Source organism: Leptonotus elevatus, chromosome 10 (genome assembly GCF_054856555.1).
Source record: "Leptonotus elevatus isolate MCC_2025b chromosome 10, RoL_Lele_1.0, whole genome shotgun sequence".
NCBI classification, from domain to species: Eukaryota; Metazoa; Chordata; class Actinopteri; order Syngnathiformes; family Syngnathidae; genus Leptonotus; species Leptonotus elevatus.
This window is the reverse complement of record NC_141248.1, coordinates 15,932,395-15,952,700: the sequence shown is the minus strand read 5'-3', so window position 1 is coordinate 15,952,700 and position 20,306 is coordinate 15,932,395. Positions and strand designations below refer to the sequence as shown.

General features: G+C 38.2%; 2 protein-coding genes across 12 annotated transcripts in view; one reads left to right on the top strand and one right to left on the bottom strand.

Annotated features, from left to right (window-relative positions):
- LOC147167344 (receptor-type tyrosine-protein phosphatase gamma-like) overlaps positions 1-6,245 on the top strand; it is a 121,594-nt gene extending 115,349 nt beyond the window's left edge. Inside the window, exons 23-29 of the mRNA XM_086086615.1 lie at positions 754-847; positions 1,166-1,242; positions 1,331-1,459; positions 1,670-1,816; positions 1,903-2,045; positions 2,208-2,343; positions 4,786-6,245. Coding sequence (XP_085942741.1) covers positions 754-847; positions 1,166-1,242; positions 1,331-1,459; positions 1,670-1,816; positions 1,903-2,045; positions 2,208-2,343; positions 4,786-4,926 — 867 coding nt within the window. The 3' untranslated portion in view covers positions 4,927-6,245. The remainder of the gene's footprint in view (positions 1-753; positions 848-1,165; positions 1,243-1,330; positions 1,460-1,669; positions 1,817-1,902; positions 2,046-2,207; positions 2,344-4,785) is intronic.
- Positions 6,246-7,410: 1,165 nt separating this feature from the next.
- The window catches only part of cadpsb (Ca2+-dependent activator protein for secretion b), a 75,192-nt gene continuing 62,296 nt past the window's right edge, over positions 7,411-20,306 (bottom strand). For all 11 annotated transcript variants that reach the window (XM_086087504.1, XM_086087503.1, XM_086087507.1 and 8 more), the window contains 8 exons: positions 18,923-19,078; positions 18,207-18,375; positions 17,974-18,048; positions 17,818-17,901; positions 16,193-16,225; positions 15,967-16,074; positions 8,756-8,860; positions 7,411-8,686 (listed from right to left, as the gene is read on the bottom strand). In XM_086087504.1, coding sequence (XP_085943630.1) covers positions 8,510-8,686; positions 8,756-8,860; positions 15,967-16,074; positions 16,193-16,225; positions 17,818-17,901; positions 17,974-18,048; positions 18,207-18,375; positions 18,923-19,078 — 907 coding nt within the window. In that variant the 3' untranslated portion in view covers positions 7,411-8,509. The remainder of the gene's footprint in view (positions 8,687-8,755; positions 8,861-15,966; positions 16,075-16,192; positions 16,226-17,817; positions 17,902-17,973; positions 18,049-18,206; positions 18,376-18,922; positions 19,079-20,306) is intronic.

Here is a 20,306-nt window from a genome sequence, read left to right as displayed (position 1 = left end):
TCAATTTGTGGAGAAACTTCATCTGGCCATTAGCGTGGGTCTTAAACATAGGTGGCCAAAACATGCCTAATTAAAATGAAGCTGCCACTGATGAACTAACCACCAGAGGGTGCTGGAACTGCACAAATGGAAATCAACCTGGCCTTTTTGAAAGACGTGTACCATAATTGATTACATTAATAGTTTAAATAGTAAATATAGGAACAATTATGATCCCAACATAGTTTAATATAATTGTAAACCTATTTTACAATTTACCTTTAAAAGCAGATTACAGTTTATAGATTATTTGATTTTGAAAACCCAGGCTAAACTTGACTTACACCGATGTATTAGTTTCCTATTAGACAGTACTATGGTGCCATCTTGTGGCATCTTGGGTCATTGTAAAAAAAAAAAAAAAACACGATGAATATGTTCATCCAATAGGTGTGGATAGTTTCTGAAATCTGCCAAAACCGGAAAACAAGCCTAAAATCTAAGCCTAAAAAAATTAATGTTTTTATGATAGCAACAAACTTCAAAGAAACAAAAAAAACAATTACTGCTTTCCAAATGAGGTCAAATGGGTTAAGCAACATCCCATAATGGATTGTTTTGACCGAGGCTGCACTGCACTTGAAGGGTTCGTCTGTATTTTGCTCACCCCGTGTCTATTTTACTAATTAAAACAGGCCCGTGTGGCTCTCGCAGTCTTTGTGTTTGATTGATTTTAACACCGTGTGATTGACTTTTCCCCTCATCTGTCACCAGCTGCTGACTCAATGCAACACTCGCTTCGCGGAGTGTTTCAGTGCTCACAAAGACTGCAACAAGGAAAAGAACCGCAACTCCTCGGTGGTTCCATGTGAGTCTCTCGTCCACTTGTTTGTTCACAAAGCAAAAAAGATAACGAATGAATAAACAGCACTGCCGCATTTCCTCATCCAGCCGGTCGCGTATGCAGCCTGTACATTATTAAAGACAATTCCTCGTCCAAAATTAGAATCTATTTCCATAATCCCATAAGTTAATCGCTCGGTGCATTCTTGGCGCCCGGCCAGAGGAAATGGAGGTTGTTGTTGCTATAGCAACAGTGAGGAATGGTAATGAACGTGCGCCCTATCAGCCAGTGTGATTACAGCCGTCCGGGTTCTGACTCAAGTGTGTTTTTCTGCCCGTACAGCTGAGCGAGCGAGGGTGGGTCTCACCACTCTGCCTGGCATGAAAGGAACCGATTACATAAATGCGTCCTACATAATGGTACGGCCTCTTCCAGCCCCGCCCGTTCCATTTGCACGTCGGCTGTCCAAATGCGCGCTCTAAAAAGCTTGCTCTTTTGTCTGCTCAGGGTTACTACAGGAGTAATGAGTTCATCATTACCCAGCATCCTTTGCCCCACACCACCACTGACTTTTGGCGGATGATTTGGGACCATAATGCACAAATTATTGTCATGTTACCTGACAACCAGAGCCTGGTAAGCACCATGTATACAGATCCATTACATTTAAAAAATAAAATAAAAAATAAACTAGCAAAGTTGTCAAATCCTGTGTTGAAATGCGTAAGGTGACTTTAAAACTAGGTCAACTAAAAATGGCCGCCGGAACTGTGCTTGCACCACCGACTTTACTACTGTGTTAGAAAATGAAAAGATTATAATTTTTTTTTGCTCCATTGTGTGCAGGCTGAGGATGAGTTTGTTTACTGGCCGAGTCGCGAAGAGGCCATGAATTGCATCGCCTTCACCGTCACGCTCATAAGTAAGGACAGACTGTGCCTCTCCAACGAGGAGCAGATCATCATCCACGACTTCATCCTGGAAGCCACGCAGGTATCCGCATCTGCTTTCACGTGGCGACGTCCCGCCCCCATTTCCCCACGTGCGCGTAACTCTTCTCCTTGTCACGTGCGCGTCAGGACGACTACGTCCTGGAGGTGAGACACTTCCAGTGCCCCAAGTGGCCCAACCCCGACGCTCCTCTCAGCAGCGCTTTCGAGCTCATCAGGGTCATCAAGGAGGAGGCCATGACGCGAGACGGCCCCACCATCGTGCACGATGAGTACGTTGAGTTGTACTTTTACTTGAGTATCGCTTTTCAGGTACTTTATACAAGACTGCTTTTCCCCATTTCAAACACCCACCCCCCCTCCTCCCCCCCTCCCTCCCGAGTGAATTTGTCTCCTGCAGCTGCACGTGATTGATTTGTCGCGCCTCCTCGCAGGTACGGCGCGGTGTCAGCGGGGATGCTGTGTGCTCTCACCACGCTGTCGCAGCAGCTGGAGAACGAAGGCGTCGTCGACATCTATCAGGTGGCTAAGATGATCAACCTCATGAGGCCGGGAGTCTTCACCGATATTGTAAGTGGAGCGGGAAATTCTCATCATTCTTTTAATGATCCTAATGATTGTTTAGTGACGCTAATCAGGTTTTAATGTCATTTGCGACAGTAATCAGTTGGTTAATTGGGAATTCACCTTTTTTATTTATTTATTTTTTTACCTACCAACTCTCCATTATTTGCTAAAAACACGCCTATTATAGTGCTCTTTCGATAATGCTCTAAGATGCCACAAGATGGTGCTATTAATGTCTAAATAGGAATTAGTCTTATAAAAAGCATAATGGAGCGGATTTGCATGTATTGCAACATACAAATAAAGTATAATAGTAAAAAAAAAAAAAAACATCTCTTAGCTTGAACGACCCTAAAGCTTCTATTGTCATAATATCATAATTTATGAAGGGTTTACCAAAAAAAACAACCATTTAATATCTGTATAAATTAAAGCACTCAATCTTTTTACTGAAGCGAACCTGATTTTGGCTGGCTAATAAATACACAATCTGAAGCTGTGCATTAAATTGACAGTTTTCTGATTATAAGCCACTCCAGAGTACAGTATTTATTTTATTTTATTTTGTATTTTATTATTTTATTTATTTATTTAGTTTATATATTTTTACACCCAAAATTTTTTAAATACGTTACAAAGACACACTGCTGCACTCCGACCTTTCAGAAACTCCAAGTATTGTTCAAATGTCCCCTTTGGTTATTCAGAGTGCCTTCAGCTTCTATTTGTTCTCCTACTTTGTTTTGGTGGTTGGCAAATACATTTTGTACATTGTCGCCACCCTCTGGCAAACTGCGGTAATACACCAAAAATATATGATACCTTTTCAAAAAAGAAAGTCAACACAATTAGGGAACGAGGATTTTGTGTGCCAGTCCCATCTCTAATTTTAATATATACAAGTCACACATGAGGATGAGTGACAGGACCAGTCAAGCTCTGGAGAAGAAAAAAACGACATTAACTTTGATGTGGATTTTTTGTTTTTAATAGATGCACTTAATTGCTGCTCATTAATGTCAAGTACACATTTTGCCCACCAGAGGGCAATCAAATATTTGTGCAGTATTGAAATGTCCTGTTCTTCACCCACCTGTACAAATATTACACATTTTACTATACTGTAGACTACTGTACTGCACTATGTTGTTCTGTACTATGCTAACCGGTATTCAAATGAACTGTTCTGTACTGTGCTATATTAACTAATTCACTGCCATTGACTGCTATAGATGTCAAAAATTCATTTGAACTATTTCTATTAGTTTAACATTTTTTCCCACTTTTGTTAACAAGAGTATGAAAACCATGGGGAAAAAAATATTGTACATTTAGAACAGATATAAAATTTTCGATTAATTGTGAGTTAACTAGTGAAGTCATGCGATTAATTTTGATTTTAAAAATGAATCGCCTGACGCCCCTAATTTGTAATAATATTTTCTTTAAAAAAAAAGAAAAGAAAAAAAGGATAAAAGGTAATTACAAATTTAAAAAAAAAAAAAACTTAAAAAATAAATTAAAAGAACAAAAGATTATAAAAAAAATAGGGTCATCAGGGGAATACATTTTTTCATAATTAATTGCATGATTTCACTAGTTAACTCACAATTAATCACCCATTTTATATCTGTTCTAAATTTACAATCATTTTTTTTTATGTTTTCATACTGCTGTTAACAAAAGTGGAAAAAAATTTAAACTAATAGAAATAGTTCAAATGAATTTTTGACGTCTATAGCCGTCAATGGCAGTGAATGAGTTAATCTCGTGTGCACTGTCTAACCTTTATTATACAATTCTTGGCAATAATGTACTGTAATTCAGTATGAACCATTGAGCCTGTACTATACTACACTAATAGGTACTACACTCCACTCTAAAAAATAAAACAAATTATATTATACTATAATCACCATTTCAAGATTGTAGACTATATTTGTGTACCGTTTTTTGTTTTTTTTTACCAAATTTTACCGTCCTAACCTATGATATAGTTTATGATACTGGACTTTACTGTAGCATCCTTGACACTAACATGCTAACTAGACTGTAGTATAATTTGGGCGATCGTACTATATACTAAAATATTCTGTTGTGCTTTGCTAAACTGTAAATTACTTGATTGTAAGGTTCTAGCACTTGTAATATTTTTGGACTCCTCTAGATGGCACTCTTAGTTCAATTTCCATTGCACTAGCCTTTATCTTAAAACCAAGAGCACCATCTAGAGGACAATTTTTTTTTTATAAAATATATAACGCGAGTGCTTCATGAAGCTTCATTTTCTCATCACTGCATAAATCGATTTTTTTCCATAGAGTATATGGAAAAAATAGATTGTCATAGACATCTAAATTGATCCTAAACTCTTTAATTACCCACTTGACCAATCAGAAAGCAGATGTTCTTCAATGTATCTTTAATATGCCTTGTGTGTTTCAGGATCAGTACCAGTACCTTTACAAAGCCATGCTGAGCCTGGCGGCCAGCGGAGAGTGCGGCCCCTTGCACACGGACATTAACGGGGCGGTGTTGATGGCGGACCAGCGCGACCCTGCCGAGAGCATGGAGTCGCTCGTTTGAGGAGCGGCGTCAAGGCACTTCGTTTCTACCAGAACTTCTTCTTCTCCCCCTGAGAGGCCTTTTTTTGCCAGACTATTGATTAAATAATTCAAAAAACAAAAAAACACTATTACTTTTTTATACTGACAAACATTTTTGGGATATTTATGTTTTTGCCCCTTTTTTTTTTTTTTTTTTTTTTATCATTTCTTGTCTTCAAATCCTGCTGAGCGTTTGCGTCTCGTTAACGTGAGGAAGGAAGAAGAAAAAAAACTAACAAAGAAGCGGCTGTTATCCACTTTGCACTCAAGTATCAGTGTTACTGCCTAACTCCACCCGAGGACGTCACGCGTTCAACTCGGACCCGGACGCGACGCATGAAGACGGGGGAAACGCGGGCCGAGGCCACCCGCATCCATTCCGACATCCATTTTGCGTCTCGCAAACGGCGAGTCTGCTGGTCACATGGCCCCCTCGTGCGGGAACCCCTCCCCATCCACGTCAATAATAGCTCATGTCAACAAAGCAAAATGGCTTCTTTTGCTCATCGCGGCATCCGATGTGAACATTTATTGCTTTTTACAGGGATTTATATTGTTATACTGTTTTGTAATATATATCTCTATATATGATATCCTTAATAGCCAATCACTCTTTGCCTATTTGTGGACTGGCTGTTTTAGTGCTGTGGGTTTGGCTCATGTTCGCACAGCTTTGCCAAATGTTATTATTGTGAAACATTTCAACAAAGGGACGCTGATCAGCCAAAAACTAACACACACAAAAAAAAAACACAAAAAAAAAAGTTGAAATTGTCAAAGTGCAGATACATTTCCTCGACTATATGCAGATGAATATACAAAATAAAAAAGGTTGTTAAGAAATGCATGAGGATTGTGAAGCTGTTGTAATTTTTACTGGTTTGAGGTCGGCGCTCAAATTGGCCGTTTAAGAGATTGTTTTTTTGTTTTGTTTTTAAACTACTTCCCTGTGAATTGTGTTTTGTCTCCAGTGGAAATAAAACTTTTTTGCCACTTTGGTCAACAGGTAACCTCAACAGTGGCCATATTCTTCTTTCTTAAAGGACCTTCTCTCTTCCGTCTCTTGCAACCATTTTAGACTGATGAAGACATTCAGCACTCTTTTTATCCATCACTTTTTTTTTTCCACATTGATTGAATGTCTTAACAGATGGTTTGGTCGTTCTTAATTTTGTGTTGATGGATAATGACTTTTCACTTTGGCACTTTTTTGTTCTGTTGATCACTATTGTTGGTTCACCTTGTCTGCTGTGACTCAGCCTTCTTAAATATATGAAACATTAAATGGTCCACGCTTTAGCTGATTTCTGGCTTTTTATTCATCAAAAGAGCACTTTTAGCATTTTTTTTTACCGTTTATTCACCAGGGGATGTGCTTTTCATTGTTTTCTCTTTTAAAAAAAACTTAATTAATTGCAAATTGTTTAGCACACACTGATAAACGTTAACAAGAACTCTCCTCTCAATTTTTTTTATTTACCTGTTAGTTGAATAATTGATCATATTTAAACTAGTTCAGTGCTTCTGAAGTATATTTTTATTGCGCATTATGAACAGTTCCAAATACTAGTCACTAGTCAGCACAACTGTTTCAAGTTTCTGCTGGAAGAAAAAAAAAATGCAAGGAAAAGCCTACTGGAACATCTGAATTTAAATGTTGCCAGGTCTACCCTGACTCCCATTTAACACGACTTTGAACGTGATTGGTTAATATTGTAAAGCCGCATCTCATAAGAGGGTGTGCACACTTGTGCAACTTCTCTTTAACAGGCAGTCCTCAACTTACGAACACAATGGGTTCCGAGAGGTTGTCGAATTTTGAAGTCGAATGATATTACATTTAGTTTAAAATTTTGAAAAATATGTTTTTTAATAAAAAAATTATATACAAAATATGCTTTCTTTACAGTATGTAAAATAAAAAATACATTAATTTACATCGTCCAACATTTGAACCACTTTTCCTCAGTAAAATTAATTTAATTTTTACACAGTACACTGCCATAAAAACAAAATAAATTATGCTAACTGAGTTGAGTTCATGTGAGATTGCTGAAATGAAAGGCGTTGTTGGGTGTAACGTTCTCAAGATTTTATGTTTTCTGACTGTCCGTGAAATGCACACGAATGTGATTGGCGCGTATGACGAGTCAAGATGGCGACTGATGAGTCATATTCAAGTGATTTCGAATCTGAAGAGAGATCGTATTTGTACTTCCCTTTTTGATTCTTTAAAAAATAAATAATAATAATTAAGTTGTGCTGGTTATTGGTAATACTAATAGTGGGGGGGGGGGAATTTTTTTAATTATTTATCTTTTTTTATTTGAAAAGTGCTGTGTAGACTTTATATACACCGTAGTTCTTTGTCCACTATCAAGTACATACGCATTTACCAATCATTCATCAATCAGTCATCCGTCAGCTACCATTTATCCAATTATATCAAATAAGCAGACGTAGGTGACACATGTACAATAATTTTTATTCGGAGGCCACAGCTCTTGCATATTACAACTGTTGGCGTTCAGAAGGCAAAAAAAAAGAAAAAAGAAAAAGCAAGAATGAATCCACCAGCTAAATGACACTGAAAACTGGAGAGAGAGAGAGAGAAAAAAAAGTGTAGGGGAAGGGTTGGAACCCACAAGCATGCAGCGATGGCTCAGAATGCAATGTACAGCATTTTATATTTATATATATATTTATATCATATATACAGAACAACAGTGAGACCCAAACAGATGCCAGACATCTCATTCCACACAATTACACAACAAAGACAGACCAATTTTTTTTTTTTTTGTCATCCATTAAAAAAAATCATTTTGCTCTTTTCTCTGTAAAAGTGCAACTCAATTAAAATAGAACCTGTTTTCAAGACATCTTTTTTTTTTTCTCTCTTTGAATGTGGAAATAAAAATAGAATCTCCCGAGTTATCAAAATGGAGCAAGAATGGCGAATATTGCGTCTCTGGAATCCCCTCGTGCTGAGGCTGAAGGTCGAAGGTCAAAGCGTGTCTAAGACGAGCCGTCAGCAAAGCGCGGAGGGGTGGGGGGGGGGTTCCTGTCGCTCTCGAAGCGGTTGGCGTTCACTTGAAAACGGATAAACAAAAGGCTCCGCGCACGCACACACACGCACAACAATGATTGAATGGAGTACGACAAAGAAGCGCCATATACGTACGTACGTTTGCATTGGACAGGGGAGGGGGAGGGGGAGGGGGGGCACACTATTTAATCTCACTCAAACAAATGCTTCTCCATATTGCTTAGTAACACAGAAAATGAATTTCCAAATGAATGACTCGGTGCTATCTTTATTATGACACAGCTAAACTGCCAATCAGTTTTTTTTTTTATTATTATCGTGTTTCCTCAGTATAAGCACAATTTTTTTCCCCTTTATTATTATTATTATTAGTTTATAGTTCCTTCATAGGCATTTTCGAGCTGACAAAGAGGTCCTAGAGTGGCTATCTGAGTTGGTACATGCATCGGTTAACCAGGCTAAAGTCAAAAGTGTGATTTAAGAGGGCGGCGGCGGCGGGTGGGGGGCGTGGCCTCTAGTCGTCCTCCTCGTCCTCTTCGTCGCTGTCCTTCATGGAGATGCCCTGCATGCCTCCTTCCCTCACCGAGGCCGTGGCCTCCTCCAGGGTCAGCCGGTTGCGCACCGTGTCGTACATCTTGCTGTTCAGCGTCGAGTCCAGGACGCCCTGCAGGCGGAAGTCGCGGTACTTTTTCTGCAAGGGTAACGGAGGGCAAAGGTCACGCACGGGATTATCGGGCGGCGGCAGCGGCGGTTTCATCACCTTGGTGATCCTGATGAGGATCTTGAGCTGGTAGACGTGCAGCTGCTGCTCCATGCGCTCGGTCAGCCAAGTGCCCAAAAGGTTCATGGTGGCAGTGTACCATTGCTGGAAGACACAAACGTAACACTCTCCAGCAAGAACACACAGATCAGATCTTTTGACCAGATCGTTTCACGCGTGTTACAGAAAAAAAAAAGGGAAAATTAATTCATGGGCCCAAACTCCTTTTTTTTTTTTATATATATGACAAGGAGAAAAGGAAGAGGAGGAAAATGCCGCTGACTCATCTCTCTCAAACTGGAGGTGTGCAGGTGCAAAGGCGGAGTTAATCTAACACTCTGTAGAGTTCATCTAACACTAGGTGATTAACTCTGTGTAATAACATTTGGTAGTTAAAATCAATTGCCCAAAAATGTAACTCCGGAATTTTAACAATCTCAATTTTATGATTAAAATAGAGGACAGTATTACCAGAAAAAAAGTCTTAAAAAGTCTTAAAAATTTAACGAAATGAAAAAATGTTAAACTAATACAAATCATTCACATGATTTTTTTACGTCTATAGTCGTCAATGGCAGTGAATGAGTAAATAATATATATATATATATTTATTAATGATGTAAGAATAATATTGATATATTAAAAGAGCAATGTCTTATCTCAGAAGTAAAAAAAATAAAAATTCAATTCAAAAATAAAGCTAGAAAAAAGTAAAAGAATTATACAATTAATGTCATAAATACAAGAATGTAGTTGAAATAGTTGCAAAGTTGTATTTTACAGGAATAAAGTCATAATTGAAAGAAAAAGTTTAAATATTATGAGAATGTTTTGAAACCTTACAAGAAGTAATTCACAAGAAAGAAAGAAAAATCATGAGGAAAGAAAATGAAATGTAAAAAAAGGAAATCAATAAAAAAAAAATTGTTTTTAAGAGAATTGTCCTAATGTCATCAAATCTTAATCCACGTAAAACGGCGTCAGTGCTCCAGAATACATTTGAAGTATTACTGAGAAAAAAGAAAAGAAAAAGAAAGGTTGCAGGAATAAAGATGTATTATTATTATTTTTATAAAGACGAACAAGAAAAAAAAAAAACAGGTAATGAAAATCAAGTTATGTTGTTGTATTTTCACATAAAGTGAAAAAAAATAATGCTCCACTTAATGTATTTCAGTGGCTAAGATGTCCTCTTTGTGCTTTGATCTTGTTAGCAAAAACGCTAAATTGTGATATGAAAATCACCATAAAAAAAATGTTTTTGCATTGACCTCATCATCTGTTAGTGTGCCATCCCCCCCAAACAGAAGATTACAATCTTATTATAATGTAGTGGATGATTGTTTTGGTGGTGATTACAATATTTGCCAACAGCTGCAACAAGAAGCACTTTCCTTGCGTTTTATTACGCGCCAACGACTTCATGGAGTGTTTTTATGGCCCATAAGCACTGAAATTCACATCATGTTTTTATGTATGAGCGCATTTTGTGTGGGGCGCATCTCCACGAGTTGTTCCACAGATGCTGTCAGGCAACTTTGGAGAAGCGTTCTTACCCCTTTCGCATTTCACAAATGTACCATAAAATTAACTGTTAAATACTTTTTTTTCCTTTTAATTAAGCATAGTGTAATGCATATTAAGCAGCGTGCATTTTTAATAAATACAATTTCTAAGACTTAAAAGTGAAATTAAATCCAACATTTTCTTCCCATTAATATGTTCTATTCATGCCCACTAGTCTAAACACTAAATTCTTATTAATAATAAATAAAACATGAAGCCTTTTTTAACCATCTCAGATTTTGCCACTTGCTGTCGACTAAAAATGGCATCACAGTGCCAAAGGGTAAAATGGCCGCCCCCTGAGATAGATTTAAAAAAATAAAATAAATGAAAGGATAATTTGTTACTTAACTCATTCAGTGCCATAAATTCATTAAAAAAAAGATTATCAAAAATTAGTGGCAAGAGGCGAAGTTTTTAATTGTAATTAATCGCATGACTTCACTAGTTAACTCACAATTAATCACAAATTTTATATCTGTTCCAAATGTACAATAAAAAAAAATCTGGGTTTTCATACTCTTGTTAACAAAAGTGGAAAAAAATAGTTCAAATGAAATTTTTACGTTTATAGCCGTCAATGGCAGTGAATGAGTTAATTATGGACGGTTACTTAAATATTTAGTGTTGTTGATGTTCTTTTTTTTTTCTTTTTTTTTAAATAAAGTTTTGGTTTGAATCACTGTAATTTGCTTATGGGCAGCATGCTATTAGCATAAATGCAATGGAGCTATATTTCGTATTTTCTAATACGATGCTAAAAAAAATGCACTTGTTACTTTCAGTCCTGTTATTCACATGAGGATTTATTTTTATTAATGTCCTTATTTATTTTATTTTTTAAATAAATGTTTTGTTTTATTTGGGGAGCTATAAACATTTTATGTAATCTTTTTTTTTTTTGCTGTCTTTTTTTTGGGGGTGGGGTTGTGGGAAGCCAACCCCCGTGTTTTTTTCTTTCTTTCTTTTCTTTTCTTTTTGGGGGGGGGGGGGGGTGCACATTGAAGGTTTATCTGTGTTTTGAAAATTTCTCAATAGATTTCAGTGGACGACCCATGCAAATGTTTCGCTATTCATGGGCCAGCACATATTTTGTCCATATTTAAAATGGCACAAATCCAGTCAATCCTGTATCCCACTGAGGGGGAGAACGTTTAAGAACGCTTGCAAAGGAATGTTCATTTCTCATCAGGTTTGTTCAAGGATGTTTAAAAAAATGTGTTTTCAAAATTTCAACCTTGAACAAATGTGTGTGTGTGTGTGTGTGAGTGTGTGGTCCTATGTGCCCCCCAGTCACGATGAAAAATTGTGCCCCCCTCCATCATTTACGTTGCCTATCCGTGAGGGTTAAACGGCTTCTTCCTTGTTATTTGTGATTTCAATAAGTGTGGTGCCTCAAAATGTTGTTTCCCAATTGCACAGCCACATTTTGGTTGCACTGAGCTTCTTAACACGGGTCATTCATTTGGTTTGCTATCTTGAGTTGTCAAACCAAATTTTTCTGTCCAGTTTGGTCACGTTCATCCGCATTACTCGATGTGAGTAACACGCAGTCCGCAGTCATAATAATCCAATTGGGCCTTTAGATAAAAAAATAAATAAAAAAAAAGGATGCTTACTTGGCATTCCTGACTTTAGGAGATATTTGAGAATTAATCGTGCTAAGTGGTCAATTCATTTCCCAGACGCTGAAGATGGAAGTGCACCAAAAAACTGCAAATTAAGCGGCTGGGCGGCAATAAGAGGAATGTGCTGATTGTGCCCCATAAAAGCTGCGTCAATCGTAGTCCAAATGCGGCCTCGGAGTTAGGAGAGCTTTTATTGGCAAAAAAAAAAAAAAAAGTCGGAATGAGCGTGAGTAAATGTTGCGCAGGCGGGGTTGCGGCAGTGCTATTGTCGTGTACCTTCTCTCTGCTTGGTCCAACACTTTGTTTGCATTAAAGGCTACAAGAGAACAGCACTCACAGCGAGTCGAAATCGGACCTCCAAGAACTTTCAAAAGCTTTCGCTGGGTCCAAATTTCAAAAAAGTGTCCGCTGCTCGGCTTTCACCTGAATTTGCTAAGGTGAATGGATGGAGGGTTTTTGGGGGACTCAAGGAGGGGGAGCGGGTTCCGGGGTTTATGCAGATGCCTGTCCACTTGACAGTCGAGTCGAGCGTGCAGCGCATGCAGACCTGGCAGGTGTGTGCGTGCTGAGGAAGAGATTGCTCTACGGTATGTGTGCAAAAATGAGCCACGAGTCTGAGGGAGAGGGTCATGCTAGAAGATGTACACAGGAAGATTATTTGACTCCAAAAAAAACATGCCAACCAACGTAATGTGAGAAAACAACGCAACGCTAGAGATAAGTGCCACTTTTTTCACTTCTTGGCTCGCCAGTGGCTGTATTGACGTTTTTTCTTTTACAGCAGTTCCGCATGCACACCTCAAGTGTGGAAAATCTTTTAACGCAAAGCATTAAGGTCATAGTGAGGGGGAAAAAAAACGAAGAGAAAACAAGACAAGGTGAGATTTTAAAGGCATCGTGACAAGATCTGAAGTCGCCACGACGACCGTGATGGCAGTTGATGAGAGAATCCTAAAGAATTTGACCCGGTCACGTTAAGCTCGGGTATGACACCGAGACAGACCTCAACGTGACCGCTATGGACGTTCCACTCCAGGATTCTCTTGGCGACTTTAAATCTCGTCACGACGACATTAAATCTCATCATGATGGCTTTAAATTAGAGCTTTTTTTATTAGATTAATCGCATTTTAGTGATTCATCATGATTAATCACTTAATTAAAAAGGCTTTTTAATCAACATTTTTTGCCCGCCAAATTTGAAGAGCACCTGTCATGTGTTAATTCTTTCATTATTTAATGCTATGAGGAAGTCTGCAACAGTCTCTCATCCTCCTCTTTTTCTAATCAGTTAATTAGTTGCATAATTAATGAAAATGACCTCAATATTTTAACATGAACAAATATTCTGAATGTCATACGCAAAGATGTATTACATGCTTTTAATTAATGAAATTCATTATTTATAAAAAAAAATAATTGTTATTATTAATTAATTACCATTATATAAATGAAATATTAATTAATTAATTAAATGCATGTAGTTATGTTTATTGCTCAAATGTGCTACCTTTAACGTAACCATCCGCTGTCAGCTAAAGAATCATCTGTGCTCAAAATTAATAGTGTGATTAATCGACATCAATACATGATCAATGCAGTATTTTTTGTGTGACTAATCAATGAGCAAACGCTTTAACTTTGACAGCACAACTTTAAATCTCATCACATCGGCCACATATTTCGTAGCGACGACTTCAAACCTTGTAACTTTCAATCTCATAACGGCGACTTTCAATCTTAACGCTATGAAAATATCGCAACAACGGCTTTAAATCTCGTATTGGTGGCTTTAAATCTCCTCACGACTATAAATTTGATTTGAAAATGTCTTTCTTGCTCTCTGTAAAATAATAAATAAAATAGGAAATACAGTAACAGATTGCGACCCCGATCACCATTTTTGGTTGCCAAAATTGATCTAATGGTCAGCGATATTTACTGTATAATTAAAATGCAGGCTGTGCTGCATATCTAATCAAGCATTTTCTTAACCAGTTGTCAGTCAGCCACTAGAGCGAACACATGGCTGTATATATATATATATATATAAATATATATACACATATATACACTTTTCTTTTAATGACCATGTGTAGAAAATTACAATAAAATATACAGTGTGATATTTGAAGCGCAAGTACTTTTTATTCAAATCAAGTTTATTTTCCTATAATTAGATATAAGTATATTAATAAATAAATAATAAATGTATTCTTATTTAACATGTAATATCAAATATTTATTTATAATACCGTATCAGAGTTAGAATAGTTTAGGATTTTTCACTATAGTTAATTAAAAAAAAAAAATTGGGGCTTTGTTTTTAGAACAACTTTGTTAGCTTTTATTTAAAAAAAATTATGTTTCGTTTTAGTTTAGTTTTGATTAGTTTTAGTACTAGTTTTATTTTTTAATAATTCTGAAACAACTGTTTGACCTTTCTTCTCGTATGGATGTAGAGCCATCCTGAAATAAATACGTTTATAATGAACCTGAAAGCTCATGTATGATAATGAGGAAGACAAAGGACATTATCACTATACTGTATTATATTTAGTTTTATAACCAGTTTTTATTTTATTTTGTTAACAAAAATGTTTTTGTTTTTTTTAAACTTTTAGCTATTTTGTTGGTTTTCATGAACTATAATAACCTTGTATGGTGTTCAGACGTTTCAGCCCATTTTCCAACATTCACTGTCCGTTGCTATTAATGGGACTTTTCCCAACAATGACTTTCTTCAGGTTTCTGATTGGCTAAAATGGGCTTAATGATGATGTCATGTACTTGGCAGCCTTTGAAAGTCTTTTGATAGTTTTTTTAAATGGTGCAGTGGATACAAAATGTGGACCAAAAAAAAAAAGTTGGAACTGCTGTAAAAAGAGCATGAAGAAAATAGATTTATATCCCGTAAATAAAGCCACTGCAATTTGTTTTCCACTAGAGGAGGCAGCAGGAATGGTGTTAATAAGAAGAGACCAAAAGGGTTGAAATAAGAGAGATCGAGTAGAGCCAGCGCAACATCGAAGGATGACTTTGACATGCATGCAAAAGTTGATGGATGGAAATGCATTCAGATGAGAAGCAAACAGAAAAGTAACAACAACAAAAAAACTGACATCCTAAAGTCACTTCAAAAACGCGGCGTCGACTTGAGAAGAAGTCACCATAGAAAGTTGGACATGACTCTTTTGGGGGCCACACAGAGGACACCGGGAGGAAGTGAGGACACAGACGAGGGAGGAGCCCACAAAAGCAGAGCCACTCCAAAAAAAAACAACCCAAAAAAGGAAAAACAAACATACATAAAATCAAACACAAACAAAAATAGATTCGTCTGGCACGCGGCTCCTGCGTGTCAACCCAACTCACTTCCTCACAAAGGGCCGCCACGCCCGGCGGCGGAGACGTGCGTCTCGACAGATAGGTTCGGAATGACGTGAAAGCACACACAACACGGCATTATGTGTCGTCGAAAACCACACATGGAGGACACATTGCTGTCAATGTATCCCGTCAGGATTATCTTGGACTAAGACAGTGCTCTCTTCGCCCTCCAACACATGAAAACCTGCCCGTGAGCCCGCGCCGCCTTTACAATTTGCCGTGTCCGCTAAAGGCTCCTCATGGAGGAGTGCTTTATGTGTTGTTCACTAAGCATGCACTATGTTCTTTTCCAGAGAGCACTGCTTCATATAATCCTTTTTTTTTGTCTTTTTTTTTTTTTTCAGGGAGGATGCTTTTATGGACTCTTTGTAAATAAAAGCTTGTTGTTGTTGTTGTTTTTATAAATAGACAAAGGCCCAAAAGCACTGTGGCGATGCAGACCGGAAATGCAGAGGGCAGCAGCTGAGCTTGACAGAGAAAGAGAGAAGAGGACAGAAAGGACAGGAAGGAACACTTTTCCTGCTCTCAAAGGAAAAAATGGGACTTATCCCCATCCGCCCTGTTGTTTTGCCACATTCTGTTAGGGCCCCCTCCCTGCTTGAGCGGAGGAGACGGCATCTTACTTACATCAAATAACCTTTCTATATACACCTCCTCATTGACCTTATCACGCAGGATGTCCTGAGAGTGGCGGACAAAGGTCACGTAGCCGTCGGCCACGTCCATGCCGGGTTTCTGCAACACAAAAAACACACACGGGTGGCTGACTTACTGTCGTAAAGCGCAGAGAAGCGCGTCGGCTGAAAAGTCCCAGTGCGAGCGCTTGCGCAAAAGGCGAGGGTGTGTGACTTACGGGTACGTCCACATACTTGGAGGCAGCTTTCACCTGAAAATTCAACCAAAGGAATCAAAAAAAAGACATTCTTAATAGGTTACTGGGATGCATTAAAGAAAATGGACATGATCATCCTATGAAGTGCATTTAAGTGTTTCATAGTTTTTACAACGAATTTTGATAACCGATTACCATCAAATCCTGTGAATAGCATGCATTTGTGTGTAATACAGTATCCGTTATTATCAGAGTGAATAATATGAATTAATAAAAATACTTTATCCTTTCACTTCACAACAGAGGGGAAAAAATGGCCAAAAAATCAACTGATTTAATAATAATTAAAAAAAAAAACAACGTTTGTTTGAAAGTCATCATTTTGGTCTTATGTTGTAAAGCATATTTGTTAAACTTAAAGACTACTGGCCATATCCAGCCCCACATCTTTTTCTTATGTGGTCCTAGAAGGCAAATCAAGCATGTCAACTTAAATACTTGCAAAAATCTGTACCAAAAAAATAAAAATATCATTCTTGTTGCCAAACCCCTTATTCAGTAACTTAAACAATACTGTCGTTGTCTTGACTTCTGATTGGAAAACAGTAAAGTTGTGCACTGTATATGTAATAATAAGAGGAGCTGATTATGTATTTATATGATTTCACAGTCATAATGGCCCTCCAACGGAAACCATAACTACAATGTGGCCTGTGACAAAAACGAGTTTGACAACCTTGTTAATGTTTTAACGTACAGAAAAATAAATCAGCTGATTTTTGTACATTTGGGAAATTTGAAATTAATCGTTTGGGCCTATTTTTTTTATTATTATTTTTTTTTAATTATTATTATTATTTTTATACACTCATGTGACTTTAAGAATATTACCGGAAAAAACGCACAGTTAATACAATCTTATAATAGCCATTTGACACGGAAACAGATTAATTCACTTTACATTCATTTTTTTATGGGAAATTTGGGGGCCAACACAAACAAATTAGAAGTCAAACAGTGCCTAGGAATTGCTCCACTGTATAACATGAGGTAAGAAAGCATTTAAATCATCTTTAACCCTACAACACCAAACGAGACATTTTGAGCCCTCTATTTCAAGAGTATAATCATTTTGTTTTGACGTATGTGATCTGACACATGCATTGCATGGATAATCCATTAGAGGGCAGTCTCACCCCGATGATGGCTTTTCCAGCGACCTTTTCAAGATCGCCCCAATTGAGAAAGGAGAGAGACCTATACTTATTGATAGTGGGAAATATTCTTTCTGATTTTTGGAAATACTAATATGTTTGATATGTTTATTATGCTATTTTTGAAAGTTATAAACGTACAAACTAAAATCATTGTGACTGGATGTATCAAATATGACACAATTCAAATGTTATATGTGGAAGTTGATTTAAAAAAATGTTTTATTGTTTGTTCAAAAAGACCAATAAATACTCTATTTACAAAGAATCTGAATTTTCTCTCATATATTCCATGTTTCAGGCTTTATAGGGTTAAGTGATACAAAACTGAGAGAGATCTATAATACGAAGTCCAATTTCAAAATCTGAGCAATCACTTGTTATATGTACAAATGATTATTTTCAGTGAAACAAAAGGAAGCTTCATCTCACCGTGAACGAGAGGAACGAGGAGAACAGCGTGCCTTCGTCGTATCTGGAAATCTTTGCCAACACTCCGTCCAGAATGGCAACAAACTAAGCAGAAGAAGACAAATGACTTAATCGGTGCAATGCGACATGCAATGAATGCAACATGTGACCTCGCACCTTTGCAACCAGGAGCTGAATCATGTCCCGCACACTTTCCTCAATCAGTTCATCTATCTGGGAGCTAATCTGTTTCTGCAAAGTAAGAAATCGTCAAGTTATCAATTTGTAATGTTGAATATTCTATTTAAAGTGGTAATGAAGTGTGGCTCTTTCACATTTGAACAATCAGTTAAAATGGTAAAAATCTGTACATGCCGCCGAGGTAAAAAAAGAAAAGAAAAAGGATTTACTTTGTTTTTATCTTTGGCCACCTCCTGACCCATCTCCATCGCGCACAGTTTGGCCGACTGGTCTTTAGCATCCACCATCACGTTGAACATGGTGCATAATGTCGGAGAAATGCGGAAATCTGTCGACTTGCTGCTCTTTGCCAGTTTGGACTCAAACGCCATCCTGGTGCTGTTTGGAAAGGTAAGCGGGTTATTGAGGACAATGCATCATATACATTATTTTATTATTATTATTATCCATATGTTTACCTCTCAATTTGCAATTATGATGTTAAATACAAATATTATGCACACATATTCTACATATCAACTACAGCTATCTACTGCAGTGGAGCAACATTTGGAATAGTGAAGAATGAAGAGATTGTTGTGACATTGTCTTCCTTAGATGTAATTTGGACGAATGAGCCGTTGATCGCAAGAATGCAAAATGGCGTTCTCAAAACCAAACAAACGGCAAAGAAAAAGGCATTATATATAGTTTGCTATTGAGTTATTGAGTAGTGATCTTTTTATTACTATCTTGCACTCAACAAAGAGCATTCATTACAAAAATAAAATAAAATAAAATAAAACTAATAATAAAACTAATAATAAAACTAATAATAAAACTAATAATAAAACTAATAATAAAACTAATAAAAATGTACAAACTTGCTCTAAAAATGACGTCATCTACGCATCTACTCTCAGTGTGTCCGAGCAAGGGCACATACCGCTTGACGCAGTTCTCGATCATGTTGCTGGACATGAGCTTGATGCGACTCTCCAGGTGTTTGGCAAACTCCTCCTCGGGCCAGTGGAGGTCGCGGATGAAGGTCTGGAGGGCGTCCAACTTCCAGAACAAGTCCTCGGACGTCCCGGAGCCGTTGCTGCCATTGAACCAAACGCACGTATATGTCAAAGGTTGCGTCGCAGCGGTGGTGGTGGCAGGGGTGAAAGGTCAGGGAAAAAGGGAGGGAGGCGTTGAGGGATGCTGCTCCTCGCCACCTGAGAAGTCGTTGGACTATTTGGACGTGCGCTGACTGATCCGTCCAAATTGGTGCATGTGCGGACAGTCAGCGTACGGGTGGGGAGGAGCGGGAACTTTACAGTAACAAATCAATCAATAATCATGCTCTCTGATATGATTATTGATCGGGGGTGTGAGGTGGCCACATGCGGGTTCGAATTACTGCAGCTACAGCATTGAGTCACAAAGGGAATGGCGGCATAAGAGAGGACATCTCAGATAACGGTTTGTGGTGGGATTCTCCCAAGTGGTCATGTCCCCTCTCAGCGTCCATGTCCCAAAGCTGCTGGGCCCCCCCGGAAGAACAGACACACCATGCGGACTTTCCTGAGCCAGCCCCAGTGGGCAAGTGCTGCCGAGATGGACGGCGATAAATTAGTCATCCCCGCCCCGCCCCGCCCCGCCCCGCCCCGCCATCTCAGCACCCAATCAGACTCCAAGGTCGTAAAACCACTCAAACAAATGTCTGTGAACTCCACATGGAGATGTCTGGTCGTGCAAATGATTTCAGATGTTTGTGCGTCATAAATCATCAGACATCCTTGGGAAAACAGACAGCATGTACTGTATATACTGCATGCAGTAATGTACAGTATATACAAGACTTGTTCCTGGGGGGGGGGGGGGGGGGTGTTGGGGCCTGCGACTGCATCATCACATCTCAAGCGCAACGACATGCATGTTGCGACAAATGACCTCATCTGTTCACAGAGAGACCTTGGCATGAACATGAACTGTTTTCATACGAGTCCGACGATAAATATTACAATGACATGACATGATTACGTGTCGTAATTGGACCTGAGGACGACGATTTCAAAAGAATAGAGAACAGCCAGGACGCCGCTCAGGTGGCATATACACCTGCCTGTGCACATTTTTTGCTAGTGCGTAGCATGTACTGTAAAATCCCGTAAATAACATGATCCCTTGTATAAAACCCCCGCCCCTTAAAATGAATATTTTTCTCAAGGTGAACCCAGATGAACCCAGATGTACTGTTGGACCAGCCAGGACATTGCTTAGATGGCAGTAGCATTAGTCATGGGCTTGCATTTCTTGCTAGTCTATAGCATGTGCCGTAAAAT